Source organism: Muscardinus avellanarius, assembly GCF_963383645.1.
Source record: "Muscardinus avellanarius genome assembly, chromosome: 12".
NCBI classification, from domain to species: Eukaryota; Metazoa; Chordata; class Mammalia; order Rodentia; family Gliridae; genus Muscardinus; species Muscardinus avellanarius.
In genome coordinates, this window is record NC_137798.1 from 97,414,030 (window position 1) to 97,429,878 (window position 15,849).

General features: G+C 38.8%; 1 protein-coding gene across 2 annotated transcripts in view; it reads left to right on the forward strand.

The window, feature by feature from the left end:
- PPP4R4 (protein phosphatase 4 regulatory subunit 4) overlaps positions 1 to 15,849 on the forward strand; it is a gene marked incomplete at both ends in the record, with an annotated part of 113,025 nt that overhangs the window by 27,060 nt on the left and 70,116 nt on the right. For both annotated transcript variants that reach the window (XM_080707817.1, XM_080707818.1), the window contains one exon: positions 15,648 to 15,750. In XM_080707817.1, coding sequence (XP_080563943.1) covers positions 15,648 to 15,750 — 103 coding nt within the window. The remainder of the gene's footprint in view (positions 1 to 15,647; positions 15,751 to 15,849) is intronic.

Here is a 15,849-nt window from a genome sequence, read left to right on the forward strand (position 1 = left end):
GATATTAAAAAATATATCAGCCTGGCAGGAAGACACATGGCTGTAATCCCAGTACATGGGAGTCTGAGACAGAAGGATCGCAAGTTTGAAACTAGCTTCAGCACTTTAGCAAGACTTTCAGTAACCTAGTGATACCCTATTTGGGCTGGCATGTAGATTGGAGATACAATGCCCCTCGGTTCAATTTCCATATATGTATGTATACACACACACACACACACGTATACATATATGTGTATATATAATATATGTACATGTGTGTGAAATATGCATAATTTGCTTCTCTGAGATCCTGACCATGATGATTATAATCAGGTTTGAGTGATTATCTAATTTTATTAACTTTTAAGGTAACTTTTGAAGATTTCACATTAGTACTTTTATATGAAGACATGCTATATTTAACAAGTTACCGATGTTATTAATTTTAGTATTTAGTATCTTCTGCTTTAGATGATTGAGTCTTTCAGTCATCTTTGCCTTAAAAGAAGGTTTTTGTCCTCTAGCATCTTGTACCCCATTAAGATGTATGACTACAATGCACCAATAAAAAGAAAAAAGAAAATAAAAGGTTTTGTAAGGTTTACGCAAATAATTTGAGTAAGTAAATACCAGTTATATAAAGTTTAGTTTAGTTTTCATTGTGGACTCAAAGCTGGGCCTGTGTGGCATCCACACCCTTGTTGGACAGGCAGGCAGTGTTGGTAGCTTTGGTGTGGCCCTCTGGATCTTAAGATCTTAAGAGCTGCTGGATTGAGAATCACTGATTGTGTGAATACACCCCCATTCATCGGCTGGCTGTAGTTGAACAGGACCAAACCAGGGTTTCTCAGACACAGTACTAACTATGTCAAGTCATCTTTTTTGGGGGTAGCATCTCTTCCTCTCCCCTTCCCCAGCTGGTTTAGGATTAAATAAACTATGCAGGTTGTTCAGGCTATGAAAAGAGATGATACTTTTTACTATAAAGTCAAACTTCTTAGTGTGACAATCCCTCCTTTTTCACTAGATTTTTGAGTTCTTATATGGTGAAAGTAAGATACAAGTTTAAATAGAAATAATATTGTTATTCGCTAGCCCCATTCTTTTATTTTTTTGGTGGTCTGGGAATAGGACCCAGCGCCTCACACATGTTAGGCAGCTACTTTTCCACTCAGCCATATTCCTGGCCTTATCTAGATACATTTTGACTTCTGGCTTATCACTTGTGAGGAAGGACAAGGGTTTCATAAAGGAGCACAGGTAGCCTCATCTTGAGACCCAGGATGGTGATTCTGAGAGCGCTTAGGCAATATGATACACTAAGAACTTACTAAGAAGTTCTGGTCTCTTTCTTGATTGTCACAAATCGGTTATCATTTGTGCTTCCTTCTGGCTTTGAGGGCCAGCTCTTTTTTTAGTTTTTATTTATAATCTTTTGTTTATGGACGCATTAAGCAGCACAATTGTACAGTTTTCTGTAGAAATCCTGCATAGCTTAGGAGCAGGAGTTGGATGGAAAAAGCAGACAGGGGTGGGTGGGTTGATATTACCTGGGTGAACAGTGTGGAAGAGGGGCAGGGCTTCTGGGAAGAAGGCGACCGAGAAAAGCGGGGCTTACGAGTCCCGCTAACAACCAATCTCCATTACCTCAAAATCAACGCCTTTCATAGCCAGAAAACACCATCACCAGAGAAACAAAAAAATCACCAGGCTCCAGAGAGAAAGCGGACTGAGAACAGAGCTCAGAGCCACAGAGGAGATACACCAGCCTCACGCCCGAGGCCGCGGCAGCAGCGCCATACTGCCGGCGGCAGCGGACGGCTACAGCAAGCCAAGGTGAGCCGCTGTGGAACAGCCAGGCGGGATTTTTCCTTGCAGGGAACATCTAAAGCTCCCAGTGGCTGAGCTCAGCACACACTGCAGGGACTCAGAGTGGAATTCAAAACCAAGAAGAAATAAGCCAGCCTCACGGCCGAGGGCGTAGCAGCGGCGCCATATTGCTACCGGCGGCAGCAGCAGCGAATTCGAGTCCAGTACAGCTACATCTGCGAACTCAAGAATAGTGAATCAAATTGCGGGCCACAGAGGAGAAATCCCAGTACTGTATTCCATGGGATTTGACCCAGTGGGGGAGTGGCGGTGGCAGAGATATCACACCATAGGAGAACGTGCAACCTGGCACCCCCCATAGTTTAAAGCAGCCTCTATCGACTCCCTGGGTCGGAGACTCTGTGATACAACCCAGTACAGGAGTAGTGGGGTCTGAGATACTACAGACTCGAGATTCAGAGCACCTTAAGTGAAGTCATAGTGACCCAAGGGAAAAACCCAGAGAAGGCACAAACTTCCTAAATCATGGGAAAGAGGAATAACACTGGAGCAATGAATGCCCACAACCCCACAACATCAGAACCCGATAAAACAGAAAATCAGAGATTTCTAGAAGATCAAATCAGGAAAATAACTGTAGAAATAATAGAGGTGCTTCGAAAAGAACTCAGAGAGAGCCAAAAAGAGATAAAGGATGCAATTAATGAAGTAAAGGCCTCAATTCAAAGCACAAACAACCGATTAGACCACATGGAGAACAGAATCTCTCTCTTAGAAGATGATCATTCCAAAAATGAACGCATAGTTTCTAATCTAGAAAAAAATATCCAACAGCAGGAATCTGACATTGAAGAAATATGGGCCCATTTTAAGAGAGCTAACCTAAGAATAATTGGAATAGAGGAGGGAAAAGAAAGTGATACCAAAGGGATCAACATTCTCTTCAAGGAAGTAATAGCAGAAAATTTTCCAAACATAGAACAAGAGGTTGATACACAGGTCCAGGAAACTTATAGAACTCCCTTTAGACAGGATCGGAGAAGAGGATCCCCACGCCACATAATTGTCAAAATGACCAATGTGGAAGCCAAGCAGAGAATCTTAAAGGCAACAGAATCAAAGGGCCAAGTGACATTCAGAGGCAAACCAATTAGAATCACTCCAGACTTCCCAAACCAAGTCATGAGAGCCAGAAGGGCTTGGAGTAACATATTCCAAACTCTGAAAGAAAACAACTTCCAGCCAAAAATTTCCTACCCAGCAAAACTTTCTATCAAATTAGATGGGGAAATAAGAAGCTTCCATGACAAACAGAAACTGAAGGAATTTATGTCTTCAAAACCAGCACTAGAGAAAATACTCAAAGAGATTAACTACAAAGAAGAAATAGTTAACACACACCAAAACCAGAGAAACAAGATTTTCCATCCAACAGACAACTAAGATTGGTTATCTGTGGAGATTCATTATTTATGTTAGTCTTTTACCTATCTCTAAATTGTATTGTTTGCCTTTATTGTTGTTAATTTTTAGGATTTCTAGTTGGAATATTAATATACCTTCAGATAAAGCATTTGGAAATATTTTATCCCATTCTATTAGTAACTTTTAACTCTGTTTATATTTTCTTTGAATATACAATATTTTTTTATTTTTTAGGGAGTTTGTATACTCTTCTGTTGCCTGTGCCATTGAAATCATATCCAAGAAATCACTGCCAATTTCAATGATGTGAGGTTTTTGACCCAGATTTTCTTCTAAAAGTTTATAGTCTTAAGATTTATATTTAGGTCTTTTATTTTGAGTTAATACTTGTATATGGGATTAGGTAAGGGTCTAATTTTATTATTTTCCATGTAATTATTATTTTCAACAATATTTAGTTAAAAGATTATTATTTGCACCACCAAATGTTCGTGGAAACCTTGTCAAAAATAACTTGATAATATAGGGAAGAGTTTAGTTCTAGGCTTGTATTTAACTCCAATGGTTTATATATCTGCCTTTAGAACAGTACTACACTGTTTCAATTATTGTAGCTTTATATGGTTTGAAATCAGAAAATATATATCTTCTAGCTTTGTTCTTTTTCAAGATTGTTTTGGGTATCTAGAATCCATATTCCATATTAGGATAAATTTTTTTCTGAAAAATAAATATATAAATATATGATAGTTTCACCTAAAAAAATAGAAAAAAATATTCTCTGGTAAGAAAGAAAGCAAAAAGAAATATTGAAATGTTATCTTTAAGTCATCAAAAGCTTGGTATCAGACAAATGAAACTGTTATGTGAGATTATCATTTTTAATTTTGGATAAATTCCTATAATACTAGATGTCAACCACTAAGCCAAGCATGAGAAGGAGGGATGGGGAGGGAATGGGGTGGGGACCGGGTGGGGGCTGACTGGGCGATGTGTGCATGTATGTCTACAAAAGTTTGTATCCCACTATGATGTATGAATACAGTGCACCAATAAAATAAAAATAAAAAAAAAAGAGAGAGGCAGTGTAGTGTAATGGACAGTAGCGTGGGCTTTAGACTTGTCCAGGGCAGATAACTTGTATCTAGAGATATAAACAAAGCTAGGTATGATAGTGCACGCTTGTAATCTCATTTGGGAGATTTGGGAGGCTGAGATAGGTTCTCAGCCAGCCTCAGCAACTTAGTGAGGCCCTCTTTCAAAATGAAAATAAAATAGGGCTGAGGGTGTAGCTCGGAAGTAGAATGCCCCTGTGTCCAATTGCTGGTACCAAAAATAAATAAATAAAAACATACGGAACAATGCCCGGCATATAGTATATTAGATATTTTTATGTTACTTAAAAGAGAAATGAAGAAGCAATGTTGCGGAAAGTGACTGAAGAACTAGTGAGATTAAGGTTGGCAAGGGAGGGAGTGAGACTAGGAGGAGTGTTGGAAACGGGAGCGAATAAGAAAGAACTGAGGGATTAGAAATGTGATGAGGGAGGTGGGCATGGGGGCTTGCATGCACGTGCATGCGTGCGCACACACACGTGATGAGGGTGTAAACTGGGCTTAGCAGTAGAAAGATGGAATGAGAGTTTATGGCCAACAAGTGAGATCACAGAATTTGAGACTGTAGGGATGGAGCATCTCCTACAGTAAGGTTCAGCCTTTGTCAGTAGGCGTGGGTTGCTGACGTGGAGACAGATACATTGAAATCAGTAAATGTTTGTGTCCTTTCCTGTGTGCCCCTGTGCTAGGCATGGGGAATGTAAAATTTGGGACAACATCCTGGGTATCAGGGGAGGTCAGAAGTTGGCTGTCAGTCATCCTCTGGAATGGTGTTTACCACAGCAGTGGGGAAGCGGCAGCAGTCGAGAGCCGGAGCTGCTTATTAGAGCAAAGACGGCTTGAGTGCGCTGACTGGTTTTCATTGGTTTAATAATTCCTATAAATGGCTCTTTAAAATAGGTGCATCTCCCAAGAGGAATTAAATAATTAGTGACACTAATCTAGAATTTAAAAGGTAGCTGTCCTAAATTCATTTATTTAACTAGTCTTATTTTTTCTTATCCACTTGCGTACAGCTTAGGTGGTTGACCCAGTTCTTTTCAGTTGTAGAGGAGTGGTTTGCTGAGTGGGCGTGCATCCTGTTTGTTTCTGAGTGAGTATCCCAGAAAAGGAGCCTGTCCCAAGGAGTGGCACCAGAGGTAGCATTGCTCTGTGAGTCTGCCTTTTCAGTGGGAAATTGTAGGTTTTGAAGTCTTGGAAGCTTGCTTGCTGAAAAAAAGAAAGTATAGCATTGATCAAACATTTAATAAAAATTGCATGTGCTACATCTAGTAGCAGTAAAGTAACTTTTATACTTGACTCCTGTGCTGATTGTTTTGGGTTCCTTCCGCTTGATGATGGTAGCAGAGATTCTTACTAATCACACTTACTTGTTTATTTATGCAGACTGTGACCAAACTCAGCAGGAGAAAACAGCATGCGCAGAACCTTGAGAGACTCCCAGAGGTCCAAGTTCCGCACCCACTTCCGTGCGCACCAGGCATACTCTTCCTAATGTGTTTTGTCGGATCCACAGCCCTTTAGCAAACTTTGCATTATGCTTTCCTCTAATGTGAATTTCAGTTGACTACTGGCTCACTTCCACTAACTATTTTTTGCCGAATTACTTTTAACATCATTATTATGAAGAGGGCACTGTTGTTAGGACCAACAGAAGTAGCTGGACACAGGCAGTCAAATGTCAAATGTACCTTCTACTTCACTTAGGCAAATTGCCACTGTGCACGTGGCTCATTCCACCCATGTGGTCTAAAAAACTTGTCTTCCTTTCTTTCTCTTTTCCCCTCCTCCTCCCTCTTTCTGCCTTGGTGATGCTCAATGTACAATCCCCAGACAGGCAGCAGCAGTGTGACCTGGGCACTTAGGATAAATCACTTTCTCAGGCCTCACCCAGACTCACTGAACCACAGTATCTGGGAGTGGGCCCAGTTGTAGTGAGTGCTCCAAGGTGATTCTGATACAGGCTGAAGTTTGAGAACCACTTCTCGGGGTGTGGTTGCCAAGCCAAATATATTTCCTTGAAGTCACAGATAGTGTATTTCTGCTAAGCTCAAGGCATAAGCCGAAAATATGAAATTGTTGAAGGTCAGTAGTTGTCTAATGTTGCAATTTCATTGGTTCAACTAATAGTTGCTTTGTCTAAGCCAGCGTATCTTAAACTTTTTAAAAATTGTTGTTGTTGAGATATTGACATCACTGTTGTGGGTAGCTGTCCTGTACATTGCAGGATGTTTGCCAGCATCCCTGACATCTGCCTGATAGATGCAGTAACAGATCCCAAGTTGTAATGATAAGAGGTCTCTCTAGACACTGTCATATGGTCCTCAGTGGGGCTGAGTGGAAGGGGGGACACATCCCTATTTGATATCCACTAGTTAACCTAGTTGCTTTTCCTTCTAACTAATAATGCCCATTCTATTACCCATAACATCCATTTTTCTCTCTGGGTGAGAGAAGGGCCAGACATCATTTGATTATAGAAATTAGTGTTTTGTTTGATAGAAATTGTGGTGATTACAACTTTCAATTCGTTTTTTTTGTTTATGCTGTTTATGGTAAGCATTGGCAGCTTATAAAGTTTTATTTGCTCTGCTAATGTCTTATTATTGTCAAAGTCTAATGGCAATATGATTTTCTTGTTATTTCCTTAGTAACTTTCTCATTTTGCGTGGATACCCATAGGGTTTTTTCTTTTTTTTTAAAAAAGTTCAGCAGTAAGGGTCACTATGGGTCATACTGGATTGATTTTCTCAGATCTATGATGTGCTCCTGAAATTTCTTTTGATTTTGGATTTTTAAAAGTTAAATCTTTAGTTTTCTTTGTTGGAATCCTATTTTAAGTATATTGGATTTTCTTTGCCTAATTATATTACTTTCAAGTCCTTTTTACTCTCACATCTTTTCTCTCTTTATTTTAAATAACCTTCCTTTTATGACCTTTTATTTCACTTGAGGCTTCATCTTTTTTTTATTCACCATTTTCTCTTTTTCAGTTTAGTTATTTTTCAATTTTTGTCTTCCTTTTATCACCAGATTTCTGAGTTTTCATGATAATGATTCATGTGGTTTTTTTTTCCCTTATATCTTATGCATTTTCTTAAGGCATTTTTTCTTGTAGAGAAGTAGTAGATTGTAGTTGTTTGTGGGTATGTCTGACTTTCATTGTCCTTAAGAGTATTAGTCTGCTCCTTATTCTTGTCTTTTCTCTTTATTTTATTTTATTTTATTTTTTGCTGTATTGGGGATGGAACTCAGGTGCATTCTACCTGTGAGTGACACCCTAGCCCTATTTTTTATTTTGAAGCATGGTCTCACTGAGTTGCAAAAGGCCTCACTAAGTAGTTGAGGCTGTCTGCAAACTGCGGTCCTCCTGTCTCAGCCTCCCAAATGCTGGGATGACAAGCGTGCGCCCCCACACCCAGCCATATGTTTAGTTTTGTAAGAAAGTGCCACACAGTTTTCCAGAGTGGCTGTGCCTGTTTACATTCTCACAGCAATGAATGAGTGATCCAGTTTCTTCCCTTTCAGTGTTGTCATTTTTATTTTAGCCCTTCTGATAAGTGTGTGGAGATATTTCATTGTGGCTTTACTTTGTATGTGCCTCGTGCTTAATTATATTGGACATCTTTGCTGTACTTACGTGCACTCTTTATCATACTCAGTAAAATGTCTCCTTATGTCTTTTGCTCATTTCCTAATTGAATTGTGTATTTTATAACTATTGATTTTTGAGAATTCTTTATATAGTTTAGATACTAGTTCTTTGTCAAACATGCAGTTTGTGAATATTTTCCCCCAGTCTATGGCTTGTCTTTTTATCTTTCACAGTTTAAAAGTTCTAAAAAATTTGTTTTTACTCTCCAAGACATAAAGTTTAATAATTCCATTCCCCAAATGTCACCATTTCTATGAAGTAACACCAACAAAAACTTAAAGAGCATCACTTTAGCCCTCTACCGTTACCATGTGCTATGCACTTCTAAAACATCCAGAAAGCCTAGATGTTTCCAACAAGCACTTATGTCCCACTCTACATATTGTAGCTATGAATACAGTGCGCACACATGCTTAACAAAGGCTAGCATTATCATTTGAAAGTGTTTTCTAGGTAGGAACATTAGGGCCTAGAACCCTTCCCAATCAACCCAAGGGTCAGGCATACATATCTGCAATGCTTAGGACTTCTTTTTTTTTTTTTTTTGGTGGTGATATTGGGGGTGGAACCCAGAGGTTTTCTACCTCCGGGCTATATTCCCAGACCTTTTTATATTTTATTTGGAAACAGGGTCTCACTAAGTTGCCGAAAGCCTCACTAAGTATCTGAGGCTGGCCTCGAACCCGTGCAGTCCTCCTGACTCAGCCTCCCAAGCGTGGGAATTACAAGCGTGCGCCACCACGCCCGGCATGCTTAGGACTTTAATAATTTCACTTTCTAAGCAGTTTTAAGGTTAGCCTTTCCTGTGGATTTTAACACAAAGTGTACTCAGTGTATTAGTTTATTACTTTTTCCATACACTGGCAACCTCTTTATTATCTAGAAAGGCTAGATTTTATAAATTAGGACTGAAGTTCAATTACTCACTTTTCCCTTTTATATAGGTCATATAAAAATTTAAGAGTTCTTTGCCTAGCCCTACTTTTAGAAGATTTTCTCCTTCCTTGTGCTATTTTCTAAAAGCTTTAGAGAGGCAGCAGGGCGTGGTAGTGGTGCATGCTTGTAATCCTAGTATTTGGGAGGCTGAGACAGGAGGATCGTGGTTTCTGGACAGCCTCAGCTATTACTTAGTGAGGCCCTTTACAACTCAGTGAGATCTTGTTTCAAAATCAAAAATAGGGCTGGGGGTGTAGCTTGGAGGTAGAATGTCCCTGGGTTCCATCCCCAGTACTGACAAATAAAAAAAAAAAAAAAAGAAAAGAAAGAAAGAAAGAGTGAGCACATTCTGAACCATAAGACAAATTTTGACAAACTTTTAAATATTTGAATCATGCAATTTTCTCTTACCACAATGAAATCAAAGTAGAAATCAACAAAAGATAATAGAAAAATGCTTGAAAACTAAACAACACCCTTCTACATACACCAAAGAGGCTTAAAGAGGAAATCTAGGGAAATTCTCTTTAAAAATATGTTGAGCTGGGTAAAAATAAGAATAAAACACATCAAATTTGTAACATATAGTAATATATTGCAGAAAAGAAAATTTATAGCACTAAGTTCATACATTAGAAAAGAGGAAAAAAAATCTACCAATAATCTTAACTTTCCACTTCAAAAATTTAAAAAGGCAAAATAATCTCAATATAAGCAGAAGAAAGGAAATAATAAATATCAGAAATTAATGAAAATAAAAATTAATAGAGAAAAGGAGTGAAACAAAGACCTAATTGTTTTAAAGGGTGAAGAAAGTTAACTAGACTATAAGAATAAAAAACAAGAAAAAACAAGAGAGGACACAAATTACCAATTATCAGTATCAAAACAGGAGATAACATTACAAACCCTACAGGCTTCAAAAAATAAGTAGCCAGGCACGGTGGGCATACACCTATAATCCCAGGACTTGGGAGGCCAAGATAGGAGATCATAAGTTCAAAGATAGCCTCAGCATATAGTGAGACTCAGCAACCTAGTGAGACTGTTTCAAAATTGAAAAGTAGGGCTGGGGTTGTAGCTCAGAGGTAGAATGCCCCTAGGTTCAGTCTCTAGTACCGTGCTTGTACGCGCGGTTGCGTGTGCACGTGAAGACACACACACACACACACACACACACACACACACACACACATGCACGCACAAGATAAGTGAATGCTACAAATAATTCTACACACATGAATTTGATGACTTACACAAAATGGACCAGTTCCTAAAACACATACACTTCTACAACTCGCTCAACATGAAAAACATTATCTGAATAATCCCATAATTATTAAGAAAATTAAATTCACATTTTGAAACTTCTAGAAAAATTTGCCTAGATGGTTTCTCTGGAGCATTTAATCTAATTTTTTTTTTGGGTGGTACTGGGGTTCCTGGAAACCCTTCTACCTCCGGGCCACACTCCCAGACACCTATTTTGTTTTTTTATTTTTATTTGGAAACAGGGGCTCTTAAGCCAGCGAGGCTGGCTTCGAACCTCTGTGATCCTCCTGTCTCCGCCTCCCAAGCGCGGGGATTACAAGCGTGCGCCACCACGCCCGGCCTCCAAATTATTTTGAAGAATTAAACCATTCTACATAGTCTCTTCCAGAAACACACAATCATATTAATAAAGAAAAAGTATTTGACAAAATTCAATACATGCACACTGAAATTACAAATTTAGTATTAATTATAGTCACTCATGAAAATATAGCAATAAAATGTGTGCTTGTGTGCTGAAAATCCCATAGCACTGATGAAAGGCGCTAAAGGCCTTCTGCATAATGAGAGACATGCTCTGTCCCTGGACTGGGGAATGCCGAACGGTTAAATATGTCACTTCTCCCAGAGTAAACCCAGTTTCTATCAGAATCCCAACAAGAGTTTTAGGAAACATCGATAAAACTTTTCTAGAATTTGTATGAAAAGGCCAGAGAATAATAGTAGCTAAAATCAGTTGTGAAAAAGAAAAATTAAGTGTGAGGAAACTTCTCCGAAGTTTAAGGTGTATGATTATGTAGCGATGGTAACCATGACTGCACATAAGTCAGTGCAAGGCATTTTGTGGAGTCAGGATAACTTTTTCAACAGAAGGTTCTGGAGCAGCCGACATGAAAAAGAAAAGAAAAGAGATGGGACAAACCTTGACCTCAAGCCTCATATAACTCAAAATTAATCAAACTAGGATATGAAAAAGGAATCTCTAAAGCTTTTATTTATTATTTATTATTTGGCAGTAGAAGGGGTTGCACCTAGGGGCCTTTTACCTCCAAGCTACACCCTCAACCCTATTTTTAATTCTTTATTTTCAACAGGGTCTCACTAAATTGAGGATCCTCCTGTCTCAGCCCCCCAAATGCTGGGATTACAAGCCTGGGCCTCCACGCCCAGCCAGAATGTACTTTTTCTTGCTATGTGTTCTTTGGGTAAGTGGAATATGTCTTTGGCTGTTGTTTCACTAATGTCAGGTCTTGTTGGTTGATTGGATTATTGAGTCTTTATCCCTGCTGAGTTTTTTGTGTGTAGTTCTTCTACCAGTTGCTGAGAGACTGGGTGTTCAAATTGCTACTTTTACTTGCATATTTGTCTGTTCCTCCTTTCAGTTCTGTCACATATTTTACACCCTGCTCGGTGTACACACATTTAGGACTGCTATGTTTCTTGCTAGATTGCCTCTTTAATGATTACATAAGGTCCACGTTTGTTTCTAGCAATTTTCTTTCTCAGAGGTTTACTTTATCTGCTCTTGATATAGTCACTTCTGCCTTTTTTGATTCACATTTCCATACTGTATCATTTCCATTCTTATAACTTGCTGATGTTGTTATATTTGAAATAAACTTCCTATAGACTGCATAGGTATCACCTCAAATATTTATCATTTCTTTGTGGTGCTAACACTTAAAATCCTCTTAGCTATTTTGCAGTATGCCATGTTCTTGTGTAATAGAACACCAGAACTTACTCCTGTCGCTCTGCCCAATACATTTCCCCTTACTCCACCAACCCCCTGGGTCTCTGGTGACCACCATTCTATTCAACTTCTATGAGATCAACATTTTTATATTCCATATATAATATCTTATGTTCCATATATAATATTTTATTTTACTTAGCATGATGTCCTCTAGGTTCATCCATGTCATTGCAAATGACAGAATTTCCTGCAACTAACAGAATTTCCCGTTTTGTTTTTTAAGTTTGGATAGTATTCAGTGTATGTGTGTATCAATCACATTTGAAAATCTATCCATCCGTGGGAGCGTTCCTTTCCTCAGTGAGAGTGGAACACTGCCTCTGTCTCCACTTCTTGGCTCTTGTGAGCAGTGTGCAGTGAACAGGGCTGCAGGCATGTATGTGGCATGTGATTTTACTTCCTTTGGATACATACCCAGAAGGAAGACCACTGAATCATATGATAGTTTTATTTTTAGTTTTATGAGGAACCTTCATGCTATTTTCACTCCCACTACATTCCCACTAAACAGTGTATAAGTTTCTTCTCCCCCTCACCCCATTATCGCCAATACTTAAGCATGCTTCTTATGAACAAGTTTATAAAACTCGGAAGCAAAAATATCAATTAAAAATATTTTTAAACCTTATAATAAATCTTGTGCACATCTGATGTAACTACAAGTGATTCTATATGAAGAGAAGTAGAAAATAATTTTAATTGAGTCAATATTATGCCATTAGCAATTAATATTTAAATTGATATCAGTTAAGACTAGGTAGAATTTCCTTCTGAGGAAATTGAATAGCTTTTTTTTGAACTGAAAATTTTTATTCAACTAAACAGAAATTTAAGTATATAATAGAAATATATTTTTAGGTACTGAAGACCTTAGGAGAGTCACCATGCAAGAACACTCTTTGAAAATAGCCTCTGAGGAAGTATTTGTTCAGCAGTAGAGAAATGGGTACAGCTCTGTGTCTTTTAAGGACAGGGATAGGTCCTGAGGACCACATCATGAGGTGGACATCACCGTGCCCTCACACAGACTCAGCAGAGTCCAGTCTCTTGATGTGGCTCCCTGGTGCAACCATGAGGCAGTCAGTCCAAGAGGTGTAAGGCTGTTGCCAGGTAACACGGCACACTGTTTACGCTAAACCACTTTTTACAAGTACAAAGCATTAGACCCTAAAATAACGATAGGCCGGCGTGGTAGCACATGTCTGCAGTCCTGAGACAGGAGGATCATGGGTTTGTGGCCAGCCTGAGAAACTTAGTGAGGCCTCAGAAACTTAATACGACCCTGTTTCAAAATAAAAAAATAAAATAGGGCTTGGAGTGTGTCTCAGAGGCAGTATACCCCTGGATTCGATCCTCCGTATCCCCTACCCCCCCCACAAAAGATAAAAGTGTGGTATCACAAACATATAAACCAGGAACAGTCATCTATTATCAAGTATTTTGTAGTTGATAGTACTTGTACTGATGTCAACTACTTATTACTCAGCGATACTTGACGTTCATGTGTTCTCTTTCATCTGAGTGGCAGTGTGGTGGGCTTGTTTACACCAGCACCACCCAGAACAGGCGAGTCATGTGTAGCTTTGCAATGTCTGAGACAGCACTGGTGATGGGAAATTTTCAGCTCTTTTATTTACTGTTGTAAATACACTTTGTCATCGCCCAAGTATCGTTTTATAAGGCAGGACTGCAAAGAGGAGCATATAAAGAAGACAGTCGCTTCTTTACTAAACAGACAGAGGCAACAAAAAGATGGCCTGGCGGGAGGAGGGAGGAGAGAGGAGAGAGGAACCTTGGACACACTTGCATTTTTTAGGGTAAAATATAGCTGTTGATAAGTTTCTTTTTAGCTGTCGATAAGTTTCTTTTTTGCGGGTCTGGGGATGGAACCCAGGGACATTCTTCCTCCAAGCTACACCCCCAGCCTTATTTTTTATTCTTTATTTTGAAATCGGGTCTCACTGAGTTGCAGAGGCCTCACTAAGTAGCTGAAGCTGTCTGTGAACCGTGATCCTCCAGTCTCAGCCTCCTGAATGCTGGGATTGCAAGTGTGCGCCACCACGCCCAGCTGATAAGTTGTTTTTGTAATCATAGGAAGAAAAGAAAACCTAAATGCAGGTTTTTTTTTTTTTTTTGGTGTGTATGTGTGTGTGTATGTATGTGGTACAGGGGATTGAACCCAGGGACATTCTACCCATGAGCTACAACCCCAGCCCTATTTTATTTTTTAATTAATTAGTTAATTATGTAAAGCATTTATTGGTGCATTGTGATCATCTCAGTGAGGATGGTAGAGGCACGCACACATCCTCACTGAGCCCTTCCCCAGTTCCCACGCATTCCCTCCCGTCCCTCCTCATGTTCGGCTCAGTGCTGACTTGAGTCTGTGGATGAGCACCCTGTGCATAGAGCGTGCCTCCCACCCATCCCCTCAGGTGGCCGCCGCCTTTGCTCAGGTAAGCTTTCTCCTCCTTTGTCTGGAGCCCTCCTTTGTCCCATTTCCTCTTGCTTTTTTGCATATTAGGGAGAACATCCGGTTTTTCCTTTTTTGTGACTGACTTATCTTACTTAGCACGTTCTTCAGTTCCATCTATTTCTCTGCAAATGACATGATTTTGTTCTTTATAGCTGAGCACATTGTGTCCATATCCCATAGTTCTGTAATCACTCCTCTGTTGATGAGCATCTTGGCTGTGAATTGTGCAGCTACAAACAGCTTTGCATACATTAATCTGGTTTCATTCTCTTGGGTGGATATCCAGAAGTGGTATTGTTGGGTGATAGGCAGGTTTATTCTAATTCTTCTGAGAATTCTTCATACTGCATTCTACCTCTGAGCTACAGCCCTTCTTATTTTTTACTTTGTAACAGGCTCTTTCTAAGTTGCCAAGGGTCTTGCTAAGTTGCTGAGGCTGGCCTTGAATCTGTGATCCTCCTATTTTAGCTGCCCAAGTACTGAGATTATAGGTGAGTGCTGCCGTGCCTGGTTTATTGGCATCTTTGTGGTATACATTTCAAGTATATACACAACTTCTGTCACTTAGGTTATACCTTAAAAATAAGGATTTGTTTTTGTACTCCAAGGGAAGACTTTTCCAAGGTATTTAGGCCACTAAAGTATCACAGAGCTTATTTTAGTAAAATTAAAATCTTCATGAAGATTATGTCAGAAAGGTGCTGTTCTAACCTTTAAGAGTATTGAGTGTTTTCTTTAAGAAGTTTCTGGCAACTCATGAAGCCATTCTAGTATAACAGACGATCTCACTGATCTAAGAGTTATATGTTGCTGTAGTTGATTTTATTGCTGTCCCTGTTGTTATTATGATTATTATTTTTCCATAATAAAAATTTCACCATTTATATATGTTTATAAAGTACAGCAAACTGGGAGGTCACAGAGAAAAATAAGGTTGAATTTTAAAGTGAATGTTTAATAAGAGTATTAAGACTGTAAGACTTAAAACAGATATAGAGAATCTTATTGTAGGACAATCTTAATATCTTCAAGTGCTTAATGAAATTTTATTACTGGCTTTATTTTTTAAATGTCAATAATTGTTTAAAATTGTGTAGGAAATAATTAAAAGCATTATTTTTCAGATTAATTCATTCTTTAACCACAAACCAAGAATTCAGCTTATAGTTATAAATTTAACATTTGTGTTTTCTTTGTAAGTGCTGGTCAAGATATCCAAGGGACAAGTGTGATCGCCAATCTTCCATCTTTGATGCGACAGAATCCTACCGAGACACTTCGCAGAGTATTGCCAAAAGTCAGAGTAAGTTGGTATGAAATAAGATTTAAATTTCCCATTTTTTCTTTAGTAGCTGGTTGTCATTATTAACAGAGAATTTGGAGCTTTGATGGCTAATATTTC